Below are 19,803 nucleotides of genomic sequence, written 5' to 3'. Positions count from 1 at the left end.
CCGACGAGCACCTCGGTCACGCAGGGTAAGAAATGATCGCATCACAACATGCTGTGCTCGAAGACTGCGCATGTATACTCAGCGAGAGAGTTCTGCTTTTTTGCATGCAATGAAAGTAGTCAGGCCTACGACTCTTTAACAATGTAGAAAGTACTTATAAACACTTAGCATATATGACCCCCGGATCTACACTACCAATCTACGAAGAGGAGACAAAAATAGCCTGTATCAAGAATTCCATTCTGTACAACTCTAATCAAAGTTACAGACAAAAAAAAAGGGATGATAACCACCCAAAGAAAGAAAATGTAGCACTCGGTGAGGTAGAAGCGGCAGCATAAAAACCTAAGAGATAAACAATGACAATGAGAGGAGTAACAGAACCGCATGCAACAAGAAAAGAAGAGAAGCAGACCCCCAATGCGCCAAACCAAATCTGCAACTCCATTTCTGATGCGCAATGCAAAGATGATGATAAACACGATATGACTGTAGTAAAGAAAAGAAAAGAAAATGATAGTGCGGGGAATGAATGCAAGTTTCAACAGGACAGGAAAGGAACAAAAGTGAAGACGAGGGATCGAGGACCGTAGAAGTGTGCAGAAAGTCTAGATCTAAGTTGGGAGGGTATGCAGTTTCAAGTATGAACAGGAAATAGAAAGGAAAGGGGCTGGAAGGACAGTAGCGTAAAGTAGAGTTGAGTTTAAGTTGGGCGCGATTCATCAAAACAGGTAGGAGATCGTAATGTTTTATGAATGCGTGGTATTGTAGTTGGCAGGGTAGCCACCTTGCTGAGTAAAGTGCTGGCTCTGCTGGTAACTTGGCGGTACTTGCGAGGAAGCCTGGGCGAGCTGGCCATACCAAGACCGCCGGCGGGGTTCATCTGAACGGTTCATCTGGTGGAGGGCGTCCCAGGTTTGGCTGGCGCCGGGGAGATTGTACATCCCATCCCGAGTCGGGGGTGGGTACACCGAGGGGGCATACTGGGATGCATATTGCTGTGGGTGCTGCATCATCTGGTGGTGCTGTTGCTGCTGCTGTTGTTGTTGCTGGTATTGCTGATGCTGCTGGCGCTGTGCAATAGCATGCTGTACCATCTGGTTCGACATTCCCTCTTTCATTTCACGCCTCTCACGCTCACGGGCATCAATCGTTGACACGAGACCCATGGGATTCACTTGAGGCTGAGGCTTGTTGGTGTTGGTCGACATATCGAAGAACGACGAGCCAGTCATGCGGGCGACATGCTCTTGCTCACGAGCAGAAAGGTGGTTCCCCACATCATTGTAGCCGGTGATCATCGTGTTGGCACCACGAGAGGAGGGGCGGTAATTGGCATCCGGATAGGAAGTCATGCGGGAGTGAGGTCGAGTCCAATCTCCCGATACCGGACGTGCTGGAGGTGGGCTGTTGTTTGACGGGACACGCTGGTGCATGTGCACCGGAGGACTAGGTGCGGCTCGCTGCTGCACGAACTGCTCTGGGGTAAGACCGCCTCCGGGGGTCGTGGGACGACCGCTGGCCATGCCGGGCTGCCAGAGAACACTACGTCGACGTTCTTCCTGGCTTGGAGAGCGAACGTGACCGCGCTCCATGGGGCTCGTTGGAACATATAGTTTGAAGTCAGACTCGTTCCGTTGATGCGAAGCCTTTTTCAAAGTGTCGCCAGTGGTCGGACGTCCGGTGGTGGGCATATAGGTCAGTGTTGGACCGAAGTCAACGGTGGGAATATCTGGGTTGGGCTCTGCTGGCTTGTCGGTCGCGTAGCGAGCATCGCCGATGACAAGATCCTGCTTGGCTGGCTCACCAACAGTCTTCTTAACACCCATGCGCTTGGCAGACTTTTTACTGTAGACAGACTCATGGGTGCTCGCATAGTCAGGAGAGACCGTAGACGCATCATCATACACGCTCTCCTCCTCATTGGGGGTCGGGGACATTGGAGATGGAAGATGAGGGGCGATTCGGTTCAAGGCATCTTCATCCAGGGTATGGCGCAGGTCATCAAAGCTAGGCTCTCCTCCATCGGGTGACAAGGGTGGCCCACCAAAGAGCTGTCTTTGCGGGAGAGGCTTACGCTTGACAGCCTTGCTAGTGTCGATTTGTAGGTTTCGTTGAGGCGAGGGAGTGCCTGTGCTGGGAGTAACTGGACGCTGCTCTGAAGTAGGTACTTGACGCGAAGGGAAAGCAAGACCCTCGTCACTAGACTGGTTCTTAAGTGGAGACCCTCTTGCTGCAACGGGTTGCGGGGCGTAGACATGGTAATGGGCCTGGTCGCGGATCTGCTGGAGCCGCTGATCCATGGTGGTATCAGGGTGCTGTTGCTGGTAGTAATGGTGGGGATCCTGGTATGCGAGTGCAGCACCGTCCATTTCCATACCCGTTTTCCCAACCTGATGGAATTGCATTAGAGTCGTATGAGACATACGGTTATTAGCCAGTCTCTGCTCATTGCTTGTTTTCGGGCGGTTGGTAGGCATTTCTCGTGGCCCATGTGCGAAAGTCGGCGGCTTGGTGACGGGGGACGGCGGCGTGCGGGGAGGAAGCTGTTCTTCAAGTTCGAATGGACGTTCAAGCAGTCCCGAATTGCGATCACTCTCAGAGCTGATCCGTTCAGCGATAGGGCCAGCCAAAGCTTGCGCCCGGTCACGCTGCACCAGATCCTGGGCTGATGAATCAGGGGAGCTTTCAATCAACGAGCCGTAGCCATGTCTGGGCCCTGTCTGCAGACCTGTGGTATCCGACATTCCCCTAGAATGATAGCCCACAGGATCGTTCCGAGGAACTTCGTGAATAATCGCCTCTGCAGAATGATTGAATTCGGGTTTAGAGTCTGGAGCAGGAAGGTGTTGACGGGATCCATTCAACGAGCTTTCACCCGGGCGACTAGAGATGCTAGCACGATAGCGAGGTCGACTGCTGTTCACACTATTGGTCCGACTTCGGCCAGTGCTCATCCGCTTCTGCGTGGCATCCTTCAATTGTTTCCTCCACTCGGCTTCGCTCCACTCCTGGCTTCCGGGAATCTGGAGAAGATTGGTGATATCCAAGACTTCCAAGTATCCGTAGCGGCGCTGCTTAGGGAAGGCGAACATGATACTCTTGATATGGTTCACGTCGGCCACCAGGCGAGTCGGACGGCCGTAGAGGTTGAAGGTATCGAAAGTTGGGAATAGGAAACGAAGCATCATCTCGAAGCCGGAGACCGCAGCGTGCAGCTCGGGCATGACAAAGACAAAGCCTTCCGCCGACGTCTGAGGCCCTGAATGCAGGGTGATCCGACCTTCCAACTTCACCAACGTAGATTGATCAATGAGCGCTTTGGACTGCGGGTAGATCGCATATGCCGAGTAAACATGCGTCACTGTCGCAATTGGCTGCACCTTTTTCGTCTTTTTCGTCTCGTAGAACTTGATACTGCCGGTGACCGGCATCGTTAAGCGATCGTATGCAGACCTCTTCATCAACTTCCGGGCCTTCTGGAGCTCCTTCTCATCTGGTGGGTTAATGACATACCAGCATCGCCTCCAGGGCGTGCCAGCGCCGAATCGCACTCGCGCCCAATCCTCATGCTTGAACTTGGTGGGTGCCAGAATGGACTGGATTCCATTGAGAGTTTTACCTTTAGCGGCAATGAGGGAGCCAGTATACGCTTCATAGAGAGAAGTATGTTCGTACATGGCAAGACGAATGGCTGCAGTCCATTGGGTCATCGAGTGGAAGGAGCTAAAATGCAGCAAATATCGGTTCTTCCCCGCGGAGGATAGACTGAGGACGTTCTTCAATGGTTGCACGGCTCCGTTTCTAATGGGTAGCGTTTCGATCTAGCCAGAGTTATGGTATTAGCGTATAATTATGGGACCGCAAGCTTGACTAAGAGCATACCATCTTAATCGACGCATCCGCCAGATTGATATAAGTCGCGGGAACTTCTTCTCCGCCTGCTGCGTCCAGCGCAGCAGCCTCCCAGAGGGAAAGGACGGTGCCGACAAGCTGGGCGTAGCATTCTACCCACTGTCGATCGCCGCAAGGTCGTCCATCTGCGCATCTTAATCAGCTTACTATTTCCCCGCACACAGAGAGGGGGAATGATAAATGCATGTTTGAGCATTCCATCGCATAATTTCAACATACGAGAATCCTGATCATTCAGTTTCAAGAAATACCCTTCATGATAGACCTTGTTGGTGTGGATATTCAGAAAGGAGAAGATCGGCGAGAGCTCCGGTGGAGTATCATGCTCATGGGTCATGAGCGGCGGGTTGCGCGAGAAGATCATCGACGCCGGGCGCGAACTAATTCCCTCGCCGCGAGGGTTGGAGCCACCGACAGGCGACAGTTCCGACGGCGGAGATGGGGTATCAGGCGAAGGCGTCTGCCACCTCGGAGGTGTTTCGGCGGGAGTAATGTTGCGCGAGGATCGCTTACTCTCCTTTCCGGAGTCATTGTTCTTGGATCCTCCCCAGGTTGACATAAACGAAAGGACTAAAGCGAGGACGCAAGGGCGAGTCAGTAATGCCGTTATGCCGAAAGCTTGCGATCCAGCGGAAGCAGGTCAACGGTTCACTTACCACGCGAGCGACCCATGACGTCGGGTGGGTGAATAGATCACCAGCCAAATCCTCAATCTGGCCTTTCGCCAGCGCTGAAGGAGCTGCGCAACGTCTCTAAAAGAGAGAAGGGCGAAGATCCGAGAAGATACAGGGGGCAACGAGAGGACAATTGGAGAAGGAGACAGTAGCGCACGGTCTAGGTCGGAGGAGGGAGAGTGGTGGAGCTAAGAAGCCCGCTAGAACCGAAACACGGAGGAGCAAATTAATCCATGGAGGGGGACATGTGAACAAAAGGGGTCTCCTTGGATAGATTGAGGGGGGGAAGGGTTCACTGGCGTGGAGGATAATAAGAATAAGGAGCCAGTACTAAAAAAGACCAAGAGAACCTGGACGTGGACCAAGAAAGTCGGCAGGAAGTTTTGCTGGACAGGCGCCGCCAAGCGGGTGTGATGACGTTGCGGTCTTGGGAAAGTCAGTCGCCGGGACTGGGTTTAGGCAGCGGGTTCAGCAAGTGGTCACTTCCAGTAGTGGGAGAGGGGGTAAAAGGGAAAGGGTAAACGAGAGGAGGTTGGGAAAGAGAAAGTAAGAACCAGAGAAGAGAGAGAAAGGAAAGATAGCATGACCCGACGGAGAATAATGTGATCACGACGTGTACTCCGTCCGGAGACTGGAGACGGGAGATACTACGGAGTAATCCTATAATACCATAATGCCATAATGCCATCGAGGAGGCAAATGGCCGCATGGCCGTGGGTCTTGCTAATCAGCCATAACCATAATTACCACGCCCAGGAACCAGGCCAGAGTTTAGTTTCTTTCAAGAACTCCAGAGATTCTTCCCTCCTTGATTATAGACCACTAGAGAGTTTCGTCACTAGGCAATGACTATTGGCAGCTGGTGGGACGGCCTTAGCGACTAAGTTTACGGAGATACTAGTAGTAGTGATGGAGTTCAGTTACGGCTGTTAATATGGGGTCGCTAGTTCATTATTAGGAGGTGAGTAGTTACTCCATTTCTAGTCATAACACTTTACAGAATACCATTATCTCTTAAAAGCGACCATTTTGTTGAAACTCTATCATGACAAGTCGAAAGCAAAAAAAAAAAAAAGACATACAGTAATGCTGCGTCATGCTGGACCCCTCGGGTGGGGGACAACCTGTCTTAGACTTTTAGTCCCAAATTTAGCACTGTCTTAGCCAAGCTCAAACTATACGATTCACTCTGATTCTTCCTCATAGTACGGAGTACACAGCTGGAATGTTACAATAGAGTACATAATGGTAATGTACGATGGTCACACAGTCGTAGCCTTATTTCCCCCTTTTCTGCTGCGATGCCTATTTTAGGCTCTCTGGTACTCCATACATAGTCCACATACTCCATACTGGCAGGCCTAAATTCCTCATGGAACATTCGATTTAATCCGCCACCACCGGCCACTGGCCATCTCTCGGCACCGCCTCCCCTTTTCCCTCGCCACTTTCCGTTTCCAAACCACAACTTTAACATTATTAACATTAACATTTTGTACTGTACTACACCTACACACCACCACAAGGCCAAAGTTTGCAAACCCAGTTTTCCCGGCTTTCCCCTGTGATCCAATGAAAATCAAATCATCCAACAAAGTCCAATGAAATCGAATTCAAGCGGGTCAGCGCGGCCCAAGACCACCCCAAAGGCCCATTCACGATTCATTTAAATTCTTTCCCTTTTCGTTCTGCCGGGACGCGCAACGCCTGTGCGGCGAGGCACTTTACATTGGCCAAGACGCACACACCGCCGGGTCTGTCACGGCCCAAGTTGCCTGTCCTCGCGAGTTGATTTCAAGCTTACCCGCTTGCTGGGCCTGCATACCTGCAGGTAGATCCAGAAGGCTCGGCGATCCAGCTGCAGTCGCACCCCCTCGTACCTGTCATGGCCGCTGCCTGCCCGGCAAGTTGTTCTTTGTTCCAGGCTTTCTCCTCTAAGCCGGTGGGCCCCCAGCCTCACCGAACCCGAGATCATCCAAGATCCCGCTGGTCGCCTCAGCTTGAGATGCGAGGATCCGAAAACTCATCACGAACATGCAGGTCTTTTTCTCATTATTTCTCCTACTGTACCTCGAGGCTTGCCTCGCACGCACTCCTGCATTAGACCTCTGACCAACAGCCACAATTTGGCACTTACTACTTTTTAGGCCCTAACCGATGCTCTTTTTGGGCTGGTTACTTACTGGTTAGTTGGTCTTGGGGTCACAGGTGGAGACTTGGCATTGGCACACTTGGTCCGAGTCGATGTCCTCCCGGCACTTCATGTCCAGGTGGTCCTCCCCAGTTATCGTGATTCATCCTGATTTGCTGGTGATTGGCCTGGGGGATCGAGATTGGCTCCATTGTTTGCTATCCCCCAGAAAGAAGGATCCCTGACCCCTCCATGTCCAGATCAGTGCGTAGATGCCCACATTCTTGACTCGAGATTCTTAGGGTATGTGTGGCCAAAGCTCCGATCCGATGCACTGTCGCGCGCCAACAAGTAGCTCTCTCATAGGGCTAATGGGGTCTGTCTGACATTGCCCGCGAGTTGCGACCCCTATAAGCAACGCGTAAGTCAACCCCGTGGCGCCGGGTAAATCCCATTCGAGTTTGGTGTCCGATACCTACAAAATCGCATTCACGATTTCTCTTTGTTGATGGGCTGTTTCAACCTGAATATTTTGTGAGGTTTCTCGTTCATTGAATTCAAAGGAGTACTGTACTGTAGTCATGGTTATTTTTACAATTTGCGTAGATGTCTCAGGTGAGACACGGAGACTTCCGGGGATACACCATTCCAGACGTTGGTGGATCTCGTGGTTAATTTCAAATAGGGCTCTGTCATGAGGTTCTTGCCCCTTCAATGTTCACCCAGTGACACCCACCCCTCCCCTGTCCTGGTCCATTTGTAGGGCGCAAGACCCTGGCACATGGTCCAAGGGGTCATGATTGATCGCACAACGTGGTATTTGATTTTAGATACTATAGACGAATCAGGGTGAGACAGCGGGGAGGTTAGTTTTTACAAACATTATGGATTCAATCTTCCTGATTATACGTGCAGGTCTAGTCGGCGTTCACTCGGTATTACAATATGTACACCTCGTGCAAAATTTTGGCAAACTGGAAGAATCAGCTTGCTGTATCCTCGCAGCTCGCTCAGTGAAGAATACTCCGCTAGGGTCATACAAGCATAGCACCTGCATAAATACTATGTTTTGCTTTATCTCAAAGCATAGAGCGTATTTGATCCATCGCATCTTAACTGAATGATCTGTATGGCAATAATCTATATGAATGCACCTAATAAAGCAAATCATTCATTGGAAAATCTCGCGCGATTCTCATTTTTCAAACATGGTCATTAAATCTCCTCAAAGGCCCGAACAATAAAAGACTTTCCTTGAATAACCACCTTCTCCCCAGGAACCCTCCAAGAACCCTGGCCCTCTCCTTCAAACCCATTCTTCATCGAGGGCAGAGTAGCTCCATCAGGACCAACAACATACTTCTCCTCCCACCCAGAACTCCATTCCTCCCTTCTCGCACTAACTTCAGCACCGGTCCTCTTCAGAGACAAGCTACCCTCCGCATCCTTCTCTTGAGAATGAATCTGGACCTGCTGGAAGGCTAGATATGTGCCCCAAATCCGACCGAAAAAGATCTTGGTCACGGTGACCTCTTCTCCATTCTCGGATACGTTGACGTTGCTATCATCCGATTCGAGGATCCACGAGAGACCTTTCTTGGCACCCTCGGGGCCCTCTCTGAAGGGCAGTTCCCGCCAAACCTCCTCGAAGGCCGTCATGGGGGCGCCGGGTAGATCGGTGCGGGGCATCTCTCCAGTTTCGAGATCATCGCCGTTGGGCAGAGGACTGAAGTTGGCAGGGTCGACCATGCCGATTTCATTAAGAGAGTCCAGTTCGCGGGTGAAGCGCACATTAACTGCGCGCACTGTTAGCATTGATTCATCGAATCATGGAATTCGTGCCTAGATCTTGGGGGGTAACATACGCGGTACTTCACCCGGATTCTCAACAATCCGTGTACCAGCCATAGCCCAGTCAATTGCGCCAGATGCCTTATCCATCCGCAAATCTATGAAATACTCTCCCACAGAGAGAACAATTGTATCGGTCGTCTCTGCTGGGGGCTCGGGGACCCATCGGAGAGAGATACGAGTTGAAAAGCTGCTCGTTGAACCCAGCATAGCACCGGTAGCCGCCATGATGTCGCACAGAGGTATAGATTGAAGGCTGGTTAAATGCAAGAATTGAAACTCTCCTCACGGACAGGCGGGGTAATATCCAGTTTCTTATATTTGAACTGTGGAGGGCGTGGGAGAACTACTCTGAATCGGGGGAATCGACGAATCGGGAAGCTGCAAGAGATGGCGTGCAGCCCTTATCGCTTATCGCTTATCGAGTGGCCTGGTGCCCCGCGAAGGTAGGATTACGACCGATTTGGAGGGAAAGTCCACATTAAATCTTGGTTTCTCTCTGGAATAGTGTTGATTGGAGAACCTGATAATTTCAATTGGCCCAATTCAATGAGAATATACTTGGCTAAATCATTGCCAAGAGGTCAACTGGGAGCCTCAAGACTATGCATTCAATATCACCCCACAGCGGGCCCTCCACTGAACTCGAGGGAAGGCCGATTATGTCAGGCTCTGCCCTATCAATGAATTGCATGATTTGAGAGTCCCTCGATTTCTGATATCTGTCATGATTTTTGAATGCACGATACTCCGTTTAGACAAGGCTTCCATATCAATACTTGTAATGATTTCATAGAGCGCAAGGAATTGGGAGATCCAATCTGATAAATGTAAAACCAGGATCATCACCCATTAAGAGGTCTCAGAAGATTTACATTATCTACTGGATTTGCATGCTGGAAGAAAAAAATGAGTTTATCTCACAGCTATGAATTATTTTGCGATTTTGGACCCTGTGTACATCCTTCAACTAAGTAGGTTAACTGGCGTTGATGATGCGCGAAGGTTGTAACTGAATGTTAGGAAGCACCGATCAAATCGGGTGGGTTTGAATGTATTTCGGCCCAGAAAAAATTGAATTGAACATTATACACTGCTTGATATTGATGAAAGAGCTCAATCGCTAGGTTTGTGTTGGAGTTGTCTTTGTACTTCTCAATACAGTGGCACCTATCAATAAGGAGATGGAAGGCCTTGGCTCAAAGTTAACGCTTGAGATTGGGAATCTTAATTGTTGGGTTATGCCCAGATCAATACTTGAGTGAGCTCAAAGATAAAGATTGAGTTATAAAACTTGCCAGGCTCGATGCAGCTTTTGGTAGTCGTGTCGGTCCTCAACTGGAGCATGCCAATCAAGATCGATGCGGGTCTAGCTCGTCAGCTGGAAATCATCCGTATGGACTTAAGACAGGTGTAATACTGCATTAATATTTGTGAGTTCACCCCGCAAATTACTCCATGCAATTGTGATTCAATCCACCATCCCCGCATCTGCATCGAGAGACCATGTTCATACGACGCCAGCCGAGGTCCCCGGCTTAACCAGTTTGAGCTCCTCGCCCCACTGCGAGTCCCCACCGAAGCATCCCCCCAGACTTTATACTTCATACTACAAGCAATACAGCTCCAACCCCTAGACATTGTGTGTTCCTCGAGAAACCTCGCATTACTCTTGCCCACCATGTCGTTCCAAACTCCACCTCCGAAAACAACCATCTTCGAGATATCCTTCCCCAGTCCAGGAGTCCTGCTCGCGACGATCAATCGTGAGAAGCGCATGAACTCGATCCCTTTGAGAGGTCACCACGAGGGAACAGCACTATGGAACTGGCTTGACAGCGAGCCGTCTATGAGAGTAGGTATCATTACCGGCAAGGGGGCCAAGGCTTTCTGTGCGGGCGCCGACCTTATAGAACAGCGTGATATCAGCCGCGGTGACGAGGCCAGACCTGAAAAGGGCGCCGAAGGCGGCTTTGCAGGGTTAAGTCAACGACGAGGAAAGAAGCCAGTTATTGCTGCGGTCAATGGGCTGGCACTGGGAGGCGGATTTGAAATTTGTCTGAACTGGTTCGTGCATAAGTTTGATTATTGCAGCCTCGGCTGAATTGATGGTTCATTGGCTAATTGAGGTTCTCGTTTTATGCTTAGTGACCTGATCGTTGCATCCCCTAAGGCTTATTTTGGCTTACCTGAAGTTCTTCGCGGCCTGTACGCTGGAGCTGGTGGGCTGTCGCGTATTGTCCGTGATTGCGGAATGCGCATTGGCAGTGAGCTGGCACTGACCGGGCGTCGGGTACCTGCAGAAGAGGCGCTGCAGCTGAGGTTGATCAACCGTATTGCGAGCTCCCCGGAGTCCGTTTTGGATGAAGCCCTGGCGCTGGCCAAGGATATTGCTAGCAAGTCTCCTGATGCGATCATTGTCTCTCGGTCGGGTCTTCGTGAATCATGGGAAACCGCGAGTACGATCGAAGCGGACAAGATCACAGCAGAGAGATACGGCAAGGGGCTGCTGAGCTCGGAAAATCTGAGAATTGGACTGGAGGCCTTTGCAGCTAAGAAGCAACCGCAGTGGGTGGCTTCCAAGCTTTAGACCTTGGGATTGATCTACAACATTCAATGCCATCTACTGTATAGGTAATTTGATTAGTAGTATAGAATCCAGAAAGACAATATACTGGTCAGCATATACGATTGTCTACAACGCTATTTACACATGCGTCTTCACATCTACCACCCTATATCTTAGAGCCCAGAATCTTGAAAGTGTTTCTCCCAGTCTCCTGATCCGAGCCCACCCAAATCGATTTTCCAATTTGCTCACTTGCCGAACCAAGGTCCTTCAAAGTAGAACCATCAGTCGTGATAGCAATGAATCGAGAGCCGTTCTCGTCCAGGCGACCCAGGACAAAGCCCGCCAGAGGTGAACCATCACGATCGTATTGAACTGTGTATGTCTTTCCATTTTGTTAGTCACCAGTGATTTTATCTTGATGAATCAAACACTACTCACCTCGATCCTCGCGCTGCCATTTGCTCTTTCCGCAATAGCTGGTTGGGCATCGCTCACATGCCGCGGAAGGGGATTTCGGTTCGGATAAGGAGCACCGTCGCCTCGTGGCCGTCGAGACAGACACACTGCATGGTGATGTGACAAGACGCCGCCGTTGGCAAGTACGAGACCGATACGGCCATTCCCCCTTCGAAGCTGGCGCACCATCTCTGTAATTGCCTGTTTGAATGGTAAATGAGTGTTTGAAGTGTGGCAGAGGATCGAAATCAACATACATGCATTGAGTAGTTGTTACCCGCCCCGCCAAATGAAGTGAGGCCTCCTAGCAGAGTCGTCGGTCTTTTGCCGCCGTAAATAGGAATACCCAAGTGCAGAGAAGCTAACTTAGGAACAACTGGGAAGCATCTACATGCATTCAGCAAAGTGTTTCTTAGGCACAGAAATATACAGTACTCACGAATAGAAATCGTATAGATCAATGTCCTCTGTCTTCACGTTCGAGACGGCCAAGGTCGCATCGAGACAGGAGGATAAACTTCGACTGGAGTGGAACGAGCTGCGTTCCCAGACTGTTATTCCGTCAGAAAGATTTCATCAATGCATTGCTCATATTAGGGATTCCTCACAATGCTCATAGTCATGAGTTCCCGCACCTCCTAGGGGGAAGATCAATTGAGACTCGGGAACGCCCAGTTGGCGCGCATGCTGGAGGGAGGTAATAATACATGCTGCCGACATGTTCACGGTGTTGAACGCGTTCATCACCAGAGGATCTGCTTCTAGTCAACAAAATAGGGACCGACGCATCTCAGGCTTCCTCTTCTCTTACAAGGTAAACAGATCATTCGGTTTCTTTTTGTAACCTTGCCAATAGTGTCCCCTGTGTCGGGCTCTTTTCCGTGGGTCCAAGCAATGGGATTCTGTGCTGCTACGCGCGCATATTCTGCGTAAAGTTCACTCGATTCTCGGTGGTTATCGGCCAGGCTCTGTCCACGATGTGCACGAAGGGCAGCCTCGTACAACGGATAAACCTGCATCGGTAGGCCGAGTCCGTAATTACTGGCCAGATCTAGAGATGATCAGCCTTTATTAGTGTTGCATTGGATGCCCAATGGCAATATCACATACTACTCTTGTGTCTCCGCTCCCAAATAGAGGTTGTATCATCCACATGTGTCCAACCCGGGGAGGGAACTTTTTCGCAGCTTGAAATGCACCCACTGAGTTTCATGTGTTAGTCAACTTGTCGATACATTTGAGGCCAGCGAGTGTATTGGGAAACTTTACATGATGCAAGGGCCTCTCCACCAGTGATAATGGCCACTTTGCTCTCTCCACTAGCGATGCGCCGGGCAGCTTCATCAAACAACTCGGCTGGCGCATTACCACCATGTTCGCTCTCACGAAGATAAGTAGCTCGGCAGCCTAGTCTGTTGGCCAGAAGCTCTGGGGTATTAGGATACGGCCATGTCCAATTGGCCACGACGGAGATGCTATCGATGCTCTTTTGGAGAGCCTTCCCATCTTGAGTGGAAATCCCAGTATCCTTCAAAGCCACCGTGATGGCTTTTAGCATGAGCTCCAAAGGCTCGAATGCATCCTCCAAGCGATTTGAACGATTCTTGAGGTCTCCAACGCCAATCACGACGGGAATTGTGGCTGACATCATCAATATTGTATACGTGGATTGGGGTTTACAGCGACTTCACAATTGAGCGGACCCGAGGAAAAGGGACAGAAAATGAAAATATAACTTGGTTTACTCTCTCCTGCCTTCGGCTGCTATTATAATTTGTAGTGATGTTGCTGGGTCCTTGTGGGGAAGCGATCGTCAATATGTGCTAATGAATTCCCGTCGGCTTGCACGACGCAATATACCGAGGGTAAACGGCTCCCCCTCAGTAGGTTTCTAATTGCCCCCAACCTTACCATGGAAGGCTCTCGGACTTCACATGACTAATTCATAATATTTATGAAAGTAGGTAAGATGAAAACCTGCTATGATTTAGCTGCTGTTCAGATTGTGGGGCTCTTGGGCTAGCTATAAACCTTTATCATAAAGCCTTTATGGCATCCCTGGTCTTTTCCTGTTCGGCGACAATGGGCATGGTCAGAAGGATCCAACCTGCCACAGTGAAATTAATCAACATTCTCGCTTTCCCGCTGCTCCTAAGCGAGTTGTAGAAGACGCAACTATGTATAGCTCATCGGCTGAGGGCGTGCGAGGCGACGCCGAACCTAAAGCCATCGAGGCTGAAAGTAGTATATAACTGCAAGACAAGCTGTCTAGGATCATTCGTATCCTTCGAACTCGAATTAACGGTCAATACGTTATCTCAAATGGCTGCTTCAGCGATATTCAAACAGCAAATTGAGCTGGTTCATGGAGACTCGACTCGTGGATAGTTCGTACATCGGTTCAAGTCTAACAAGGATTAGTATGCAAGAAAGCCGTTGAACACCCCTGTCAGCAGATAAGAAGCGAAACCCAGCCTCATGCTGCATCTCCGTCCCTCGAGACTCAAGAGAAACCCTGGGCCCCTTCCAAGTTATCAGCTAGACTCTTGACGAAGGGTTGTAATAAGGTCGATTTTGTATGCTCGGCTGTGGATAAGAATGTCGCTAAATCATGGAATAAAGATTGATATCGAGCTGAATCCATGTTTACTGAGGCTGAAGTAGAGTGACCTTCAGTTCAGCTCCCAGGCATTTCCCCACGCAATCACATGATCGCCATTCAGATCAGGTGGGGGCCAACCCACTCCTGACTGACAGTCCCAGCTATCGTTAACCTCAGAAGGCAGGGGTACCAAAGAAGCAATCTCCAAAATGCCACGCATCCGGCTTTCGGCTCTGCTCAAATTTTCCAATTCTTAAAAGTTATCCCCAAGCGAGACAACTCAATTCATGAGCACGTGGACCCAGATTCTTCGTGATAATGGGTGGTAAACCATGGACATCGAGTGGCTGCAAGACATGCAAAAAGCGCAAACTTAAGGTTAGTGATGTTGAAGACCCAAATACATGGATTTTATCTGATTTTGGTTTTTAGTGTGATGAACAAAAACCCAAGTGTGCTCGATGCATCAAGCGTGGTATTGAATGCCTTGGATACGTCGAAAGACGGATCTTCGTGCATCAGGCATCCGCACAACCAGAACTTCTAGACAACGATACGCAGCGGTCTACACATTCACTTCAATATTCTCGTCGGGCACGAGAATTTGTATTACCTGGAGCGCCAAGTACCAGTCCGGTCATGCGTGTCCAGCTCTCTTCGTCATTTCTCGACACATATTTCCCCAGCCACATGGAGAAGATTGCTGGTATCGACTCTTGGTACTTTTTGTTCAGCAGTTGGGTGATGCTTCCGAGCAAAAACGAGCTTCTTGACCGAGCTCTGTCCGCTCTCTCTTGCATCTGTTTAGGCAGGACGAATGATGATCGAGGACTGTATCATCACGGGCTCTTACAGTATAATAAAGCGATACGTCTCCAGTCTAACATGATCAATCGAGGCTTGTGTACCGAGGAGATGTTGTATTCTGCACTTGTGTTCATTGAAGTTGAGGTGAGATCAAGTTGAATTTTTGAAAGCCACGTTGAGACTCATACCAACTAAACAAGAGTTACTCCTGTCCCGAGGGCATGGAAGCATGGTACACCCATGCTGTAGGGGCCTACGCACTTATCAAAAGGTACCGTAGTACAGCGGAAACATCAAAAAGTCCTGCAATGACTTGCCTGTTGAATAGATTTGCGAAGCTTCTCATGGCAAGTTATTCTCCCCACGCCTATTTTCAACTAACTATCTAACCTTTGACACCAGATACTCATTATCTCATCACTCAACGTTTCTGGAGAGGAATATAAGCAGATCGTGCAGTCAAGCCACGAAACCCCTTTTGATGGATTGGTCAAGTTATACGCAGACTCTGCAATCATTGCGCAGGCGGCCAACTCTATAAACCCACGCGACTATAAAGCTTGTCAATTGCTGTTCCATCACAGCCTTGCACATGAACATAATATAATAGCATGGTATCAGCAGATCCAAGAAGAAATAGGCGGAGCTCCTTGGGAATGCGCTGAAGGAGAATCATTATGCGGCAAACTTGCTCATAAAGATGATTTGTTCGGAACATCATATCGATTTACCTCTCTTGAGAATGCCAGGATGCATATCCTGATTTGGAACCTACTACGAGATCTCCAGCAATACATCTCCAAAGCTCGAAGCCTCGTGGGCGCCTTTGCACACGACAGCCTCTCCAAGGACCAAATCAATCGCGAGAGCCAGCTACTCGCAGGCTACTACGCAGATCAAATGGCACGCAGTGTTCTTTACTGCGTGCAAGACGACTTCAAATCATGTGGCATCCAATGTTTAATATTTTGTGTTTGCCAAGCCGCCAAGACATGGATCGATGTCAGAAGAGCAGACAAAATTGCCTGGTCCCAAGAAATTTTTGACTTTGTAGCGAGCTTAGGCTTCGACTATGCCAATCGATTGAAGGAGACCATGATGTCCCAATGGATCCAAGGAGAAAGGTCCACTCTTGGGGGCCTGACTCCTATCAAAGACGAGTTTGAGCGCGTTCGCGAAGTTCGTGATATGGCAGGCGTGGGGCTGTCAGCACGTCCGGGGATGCTAGGGAAACCTTCCATGTTAGACGTGCCCGAGCTTTCCAGTATGTCATCAAAACTGCCAGATGCCAGGTTGAATGTGAGGATACCCATGCGAGAAAGGGGAAGTACGTTATGAATATAATGACTGCGACAGCATGATCGCTGGTGAATCACAACATGCTAGTAGCAGGTTCCTGTACAAAGACAATGTATAGGACTATTGGGTTAATGCTGATGTACCCTGGAATCGACAGGCCACTCGACCGGTAAATCTAGATTGTAGATGCCAATAGACGAGGCTGGGGGTAATTTGACGGCGGGATCTATCTTCGAAGCCAGGCCGAGTCTGCACACAGGCCGTAAGCTGTAGTGCCCGATCAGGAAGCCCAATTATACATTTAGTAAGTTAAAATCAGGCTTGCAAGTGATTCAATTTCAGAAAGTCAAAGCTCAATTTTAAGAAACCAACACCAATAAGACATATGTGGTATTCAGGGCATATCATGAGGTCGTAAATGTGGTGCTCAAACAAAAACTCCATGTAAGATACAAGTGCCGACGAAATATGAGCACTAAAGCTGAAAAGGCTATCAAAAAAGCCGTAGATGAACCGTCTTGGTCTTATTCATTCCTCCATCGGATGATATGAGTGAGCCGGGTCCATCAAAGCCAGCTCATCATGGCTGGGTATCATAGAATCAATGTCTGCGTCCGTCTTGATCGAAAAATCGGAGTGCATCAACATTTCAGAGTCCAGCGCAGTATGTGTTTGCGCTGGAAGAGATACGTTCGTCGCACTAGCAAAGCTTTGGTCGAATTCAAGACCGTAAATGCCGAGCGAGTTTCCTCCGAGGGCAGTCTGATCAGACAAAAGAGCACGCTGCATGAAAAGAGCTTGTACCTGATCCTCGGAACAGCCGTGCTTGGCATTCATGTGCACCCAAAGGTCGTAGTCGCGGTGGAATCGATGCTCACAGGATTCATCGAAACAAGCGATATGGCGGCCTGTTTCTTCGACATAGCCTTGGCCTGTGAGGGCAGCCAATGTCGAGATCTGGTGGGAATTGCTTGGCTTGTTGGTCAGGCCAAGTCGTTCTCGTCGCTCCGCCTTTGAGTTCTTGAATCCCATATGTGATGTGCGAACATGTTCCTCGAGAGCAAGCTTGGTACCATAACGCTTGCCACAGCCATGACCATCCCATCCCGTCACCTTCTTCGAGGCAGACAGATCTGTTTCGCCACAGGCAAAGCGCTTTTCACCTTCGTGAAATGTTCGAATGTGTACAGCCAGGTTCCCCTTTTTGGTAAAACTACGGTCGCAACCGTCAACAGTGCAGTTGAAGATCTTCCTATCTTCAAGGCTTACGTCACCGTGTGCGACTTCAAGATGGCGACGTAGTTCACGAGATGTGGAACAAGTGATTGGACACTTCGGGCATTTGGGAGGGTGTACCGTCCGGATATGAGCTTGTAAGAGAGCATAGGTAGGAAATGTGAAAGACTCATCGGAGACATTCTCAACGGCATCAATGGTTGAGGATTGCTCCTGAAGGTGCTCAATACATTCCGTACAGCTGAAACGCTTCTCGGTGTGTACTCTACTCTTGTGGGCTCGGAGATTGCCAGCGGTGTCAAATGCCATTTGACATTGCTGTCCAGTGCGCTCATTGACATGAGTGCATGGGAATGGTTTCTGGTGCAAGTGGACCGTTATAATGTGTTTTTGGAGGGTAGAATGCTTTCGGAAAGTCTCGTCGCATGGCGGGTACTCGGTACAGCGGTATTTATCTCGACCATCATGTGCAGCGAGATGACGACGAAGACGGGATCCAGTGACGAAACTCTTTCCACAGCCTGGGCGATCGCAGACATAGTCACGGATTCCAGTATGGGCGCTCTTCACGTGATGTTGGAGATGAGAGGCACGCAGAAAAGTCTTGTCGCAACCTTCAACTGCACATTGGAAGACTCGCTCATTGTTATGCGACCGAATGTGTTCTTGTAGTCGAGCAGGGCGGTTGAATGCTTTGTCGCACCCTTCGAACGGACAGCGGTGGGTCTTCAGCTCGGACGGGTATCGTGAGGATGTCGTAGAGATTGGCGTCGCAGGGGTATCGTTCATGTCATCACTGATGAGGCTGGGAGTCTCCGATCCCGAGTATTCAGCGTCGGAATGCACTTCCTCGTAAATTGGGTCTGTTGCGGATTGTTAGTTACTCGATGGGTCTTATCGCATGTGGATATTGTCGTTTACCATCATGGTCCAAAAGATGCTGTTGTCGCCGTTTAGATGGAGAAACCTCTTCTGTAGAGGCCTTTCGTTTCAAGGCCATGACTGAATGTCCCTCGGAACGACAAAGCCATTCACCATCAAAGTCAAGGATGGATGATGTCGTGGTGTTGGTGCACAAATAAAATTATTTTGCCGGTGTGAGAAGGCGGTGGGGCTGAGAACGGACTAGTGCGGTGGAAGATTTTCCGCCTTTTTTGCATCGCGAACCCTGACTTTCGATTGCGCCTAAGGGTTTCTCTCTCATTGATCCCCTCCGACTTCATTCATTGCCATTCAACATGTCGGACTACGGCGGCGACAACGATGCTGAGGAGAAGTATGATATTCTGCCGATTCAAGCTTCTGGAGACTCCGAAGGAGACCCTTCTAAATATGGGTCACTCTTGAGTTCCTGACAGCTTCGAAAAAGAGGAAAGCGCGATTGCTAACCCGGTTCTTCCTGCAGCTACGACTTCGAGCCTCAAGAGGAAGTCTTCGACGAAAACGAACCCGAGGATTTCATCGACCACGAGGGTCTCGAGGGTGACGATGGTGTCGAAGGCGAGTCATACGAGCCAGCCGTGAACGGCGAGAATGTGGTAGTTTCTGGTGACCCCAATGCCGGCTACTCGGGCAAGGTCATGGAACAATCGCGCGAGAAGAAGGTCCCGAACGACAAGCGCACAACTACCCCATACTTGACCAAGTACGAGCGCGCGCGTGTGCTCGGCACTCGCGCTCTGCAGATCAGGTGTGTTCACTCGGCAGCATGGCCAATTCGTTGCTATGCGACGAGGTAGATTCATATGAACTGGGCATAGCTAATATTTCTGCGGTACAGTATGAATGCGCCTGTACTCGTCGACCTCGAGGGTGAAACCGACCCCCTGCAGATTGCCATGAAGGAGTTGAACCAGAAGAAGATTCCCCTGATTGTGCGTCGGTATCTGCCCGATGGATGGTAAGAACAGCCTGGACTCTTGATGACGACGCAAAGCTCCGACTAATATTTTCTAGGTACGAGGACTGGTCTTGCGAGGAGCTTCTTTAGACTGATACCACCCTTCCTTCTGGGAAATTTGGGATTCTTTTTGCTTTTGGGTGGGTTCAGCATAGCGTTCGGAGTTTTGGGAGTCTAGAAACCGAGGCTCAGAGCAAAAAAACAGGCGCATTCGCCGTGGACATGGGCACGAATTGTACATGAGATCTACAAATGCCAAAAAATAGTAATGATGGTTTCTACAATATCTGCGGTGTCGAGCTGTAGTCTGTAGTGGTAGATAAGAGTGGTAGATAAGAGTGCTTCCTTCATCCACATTAG

General features: G+C 49.7%; 7 protein-coding genes across 7 annotated transcripts; 3 read left to right on the top strand and 4 right to left on the bottom strand.

The window, feature by feature from the left end:
* Nucleotides 1-749: 749 nt before the first annotated feature.
* Nucleotides 750-4,885, bottom strand: N7473_001126 (uncharacterized protein; the record flags this gene model as incomplete). The annotated part of the gene is made up of 4 exons (XM_057147066.1): nt 4,572-4,885; nt 4,135-4,485; nt 3,886-4,040; nt 750-3,824 (listed from the first exon to the last, which is right to left on the bottom strand). The coding sequence occupies exons 1-4, from the start codon at nt 4,585-4,587 to the stop codon at nt 750-752; spliced, it is 3,597 nt and encodes a 1,198-aa protein (XP_057014952.1). The 5' UTR covers nt 4,588-4,885.
* Nucleotides 4,886-7,935: 3,050 nt separating this feature from the next.
* Nucleotides 7,936-8,799, bottom strand: N7473_001125 (uncharacterized protein; the record flags this gene model as incomplete). Its single annotated transcript, XM_057147065.1, has 2 exons — nt 7,936-8,516; nt 8,586-8,799. The coding sequence occupies 2 exons, from the start codon at nt 8,797-8,799 to the stop codon at nt 7,936-7,938; spliced, it is 795 nt and encodes a 264-aa protein (XP_057014951.1).
* A 1,453-nt stretch (nt 8,800-10,252) lies between these two features.
* N7473_001124 (enoyl-CoA hydratase/isomerase family protein) lies at nt 10,253-11,161 on the top strand (the record flags this gene model as incomplete). The annotated part of the gene is made up of 2 exons (XM_057147064.1): nt 10,253-10,638; nt 10,720-11,161. 2 exons carry the CDS (start codon nt 10,253-10,255, stop codon nt 11,159-11,161), a joined length of 828 nt encoding a protein of 275 aa, XP_057014950.1.
* Nucleotides 11,162-11,306: 145 nt separating this feature from the next.
* N7473_001123 (uncharacterized protein) lies at nt 11,307-13,247 on the bottom strand (the record flags this gene model as incomplete). Its single annotated transcript, XM_057147063.1, has 8 exons — nt 11,307-11,525; nt 11,582-11,800; nt 11,857-11,986; nt 12,039-12,150; nt 12,208-12,354; nt 12,411-12,650; nt 12,710-12,801; nt 12,835-13,247. The coding sequence occupies 8 exons, from the start codon at nt 13,245-13,247 to the stop codon at nt 11,307-11,309; spliced, it is 1,572 nt and encodes a 523-aa protein (XP_057014949.1).
* Nucleotides 13,248-14,519: 1,272 nt separating this feature from the next.
* On the top strand, nt 14,520-16,346 carry N7473_001122 (Zn(II)2Cys6 transcription factor domain-containing protein; the record flags this gene model as incomplete). The annotated part of the gene is made up of 5 exons (XM_057147062.1): nt 14,520-14,579; nt 14,634-15,152; nt 15,209-15,279; nt 15,337-15,355; nt 15,411-16,346. The coding sequence occupies 5 exons, from the start codon at nt 14,520-14,522 to the stop codon at nt 16,344-16,346; spliced, it is 1,605 nt and encodes a 534-aa protein (XP_057014948.1).
* A 489-nt stretch (nt 16,347-16,835) lies between these two features.
* On the bottom strand, nt 16,836-18,543 carry N7473_001121 (C2H2-type zinc finger protein; the record flags this gene model as incomplete). The annotated part of the gene is made up of 2 exons (XM_057147061.1): nt 16,836-18,406; nt 18,465-18,543. The coding sequence occupies 2 exons, from the start codon at nt 18,541-18,543 to the stop codon at nt 16,836-16,838; spliced, it is 1,650 nt and encodes a 549-aa protein (XP_057014947.1).
* A 238-nt stretch (nt 18,544-18,781) lies between these two features.
* Nucleotides 18,782-19,533, top strand: N7473_001120 (DNA-directed RNA polymerase core subunit RPO26; the record flags this gene model as incomplete). Its single annotated transcript, XM_057147060.1, has 4 exons — nt 18,782-18,819; nt 18,949-19,233; nt 19,324-19,443; nt 19,500-19,533. 4 exons carry the CDS (start codon nt 18,782-18,784, stop codon nt 19,531-19,533), a joined length of 477 nt encoding a protein of 158 aa, XP_057014946.1.
* Between the last annotated feature and the right edge of the window lie 270 nt (nt 19,534-19,803).

This window comes from Penicillium subrubescens, assembly GCF_028828155.1.
Source record: "Penicillium subrubescens strain IBT 31985 chromosome Unknown utg000001l_segment0_segment0, whole genome shotgun sequence".
NCBI lineage: Eukaryota > Fungi > Ascomycota > Eurotiomycetes > Eurotiales > Aspergillaceae > Penicillium > Penicillium subrubescens.
This window is presented reverse-complemented; position numbering and strand designations above follow the sequence as displayed.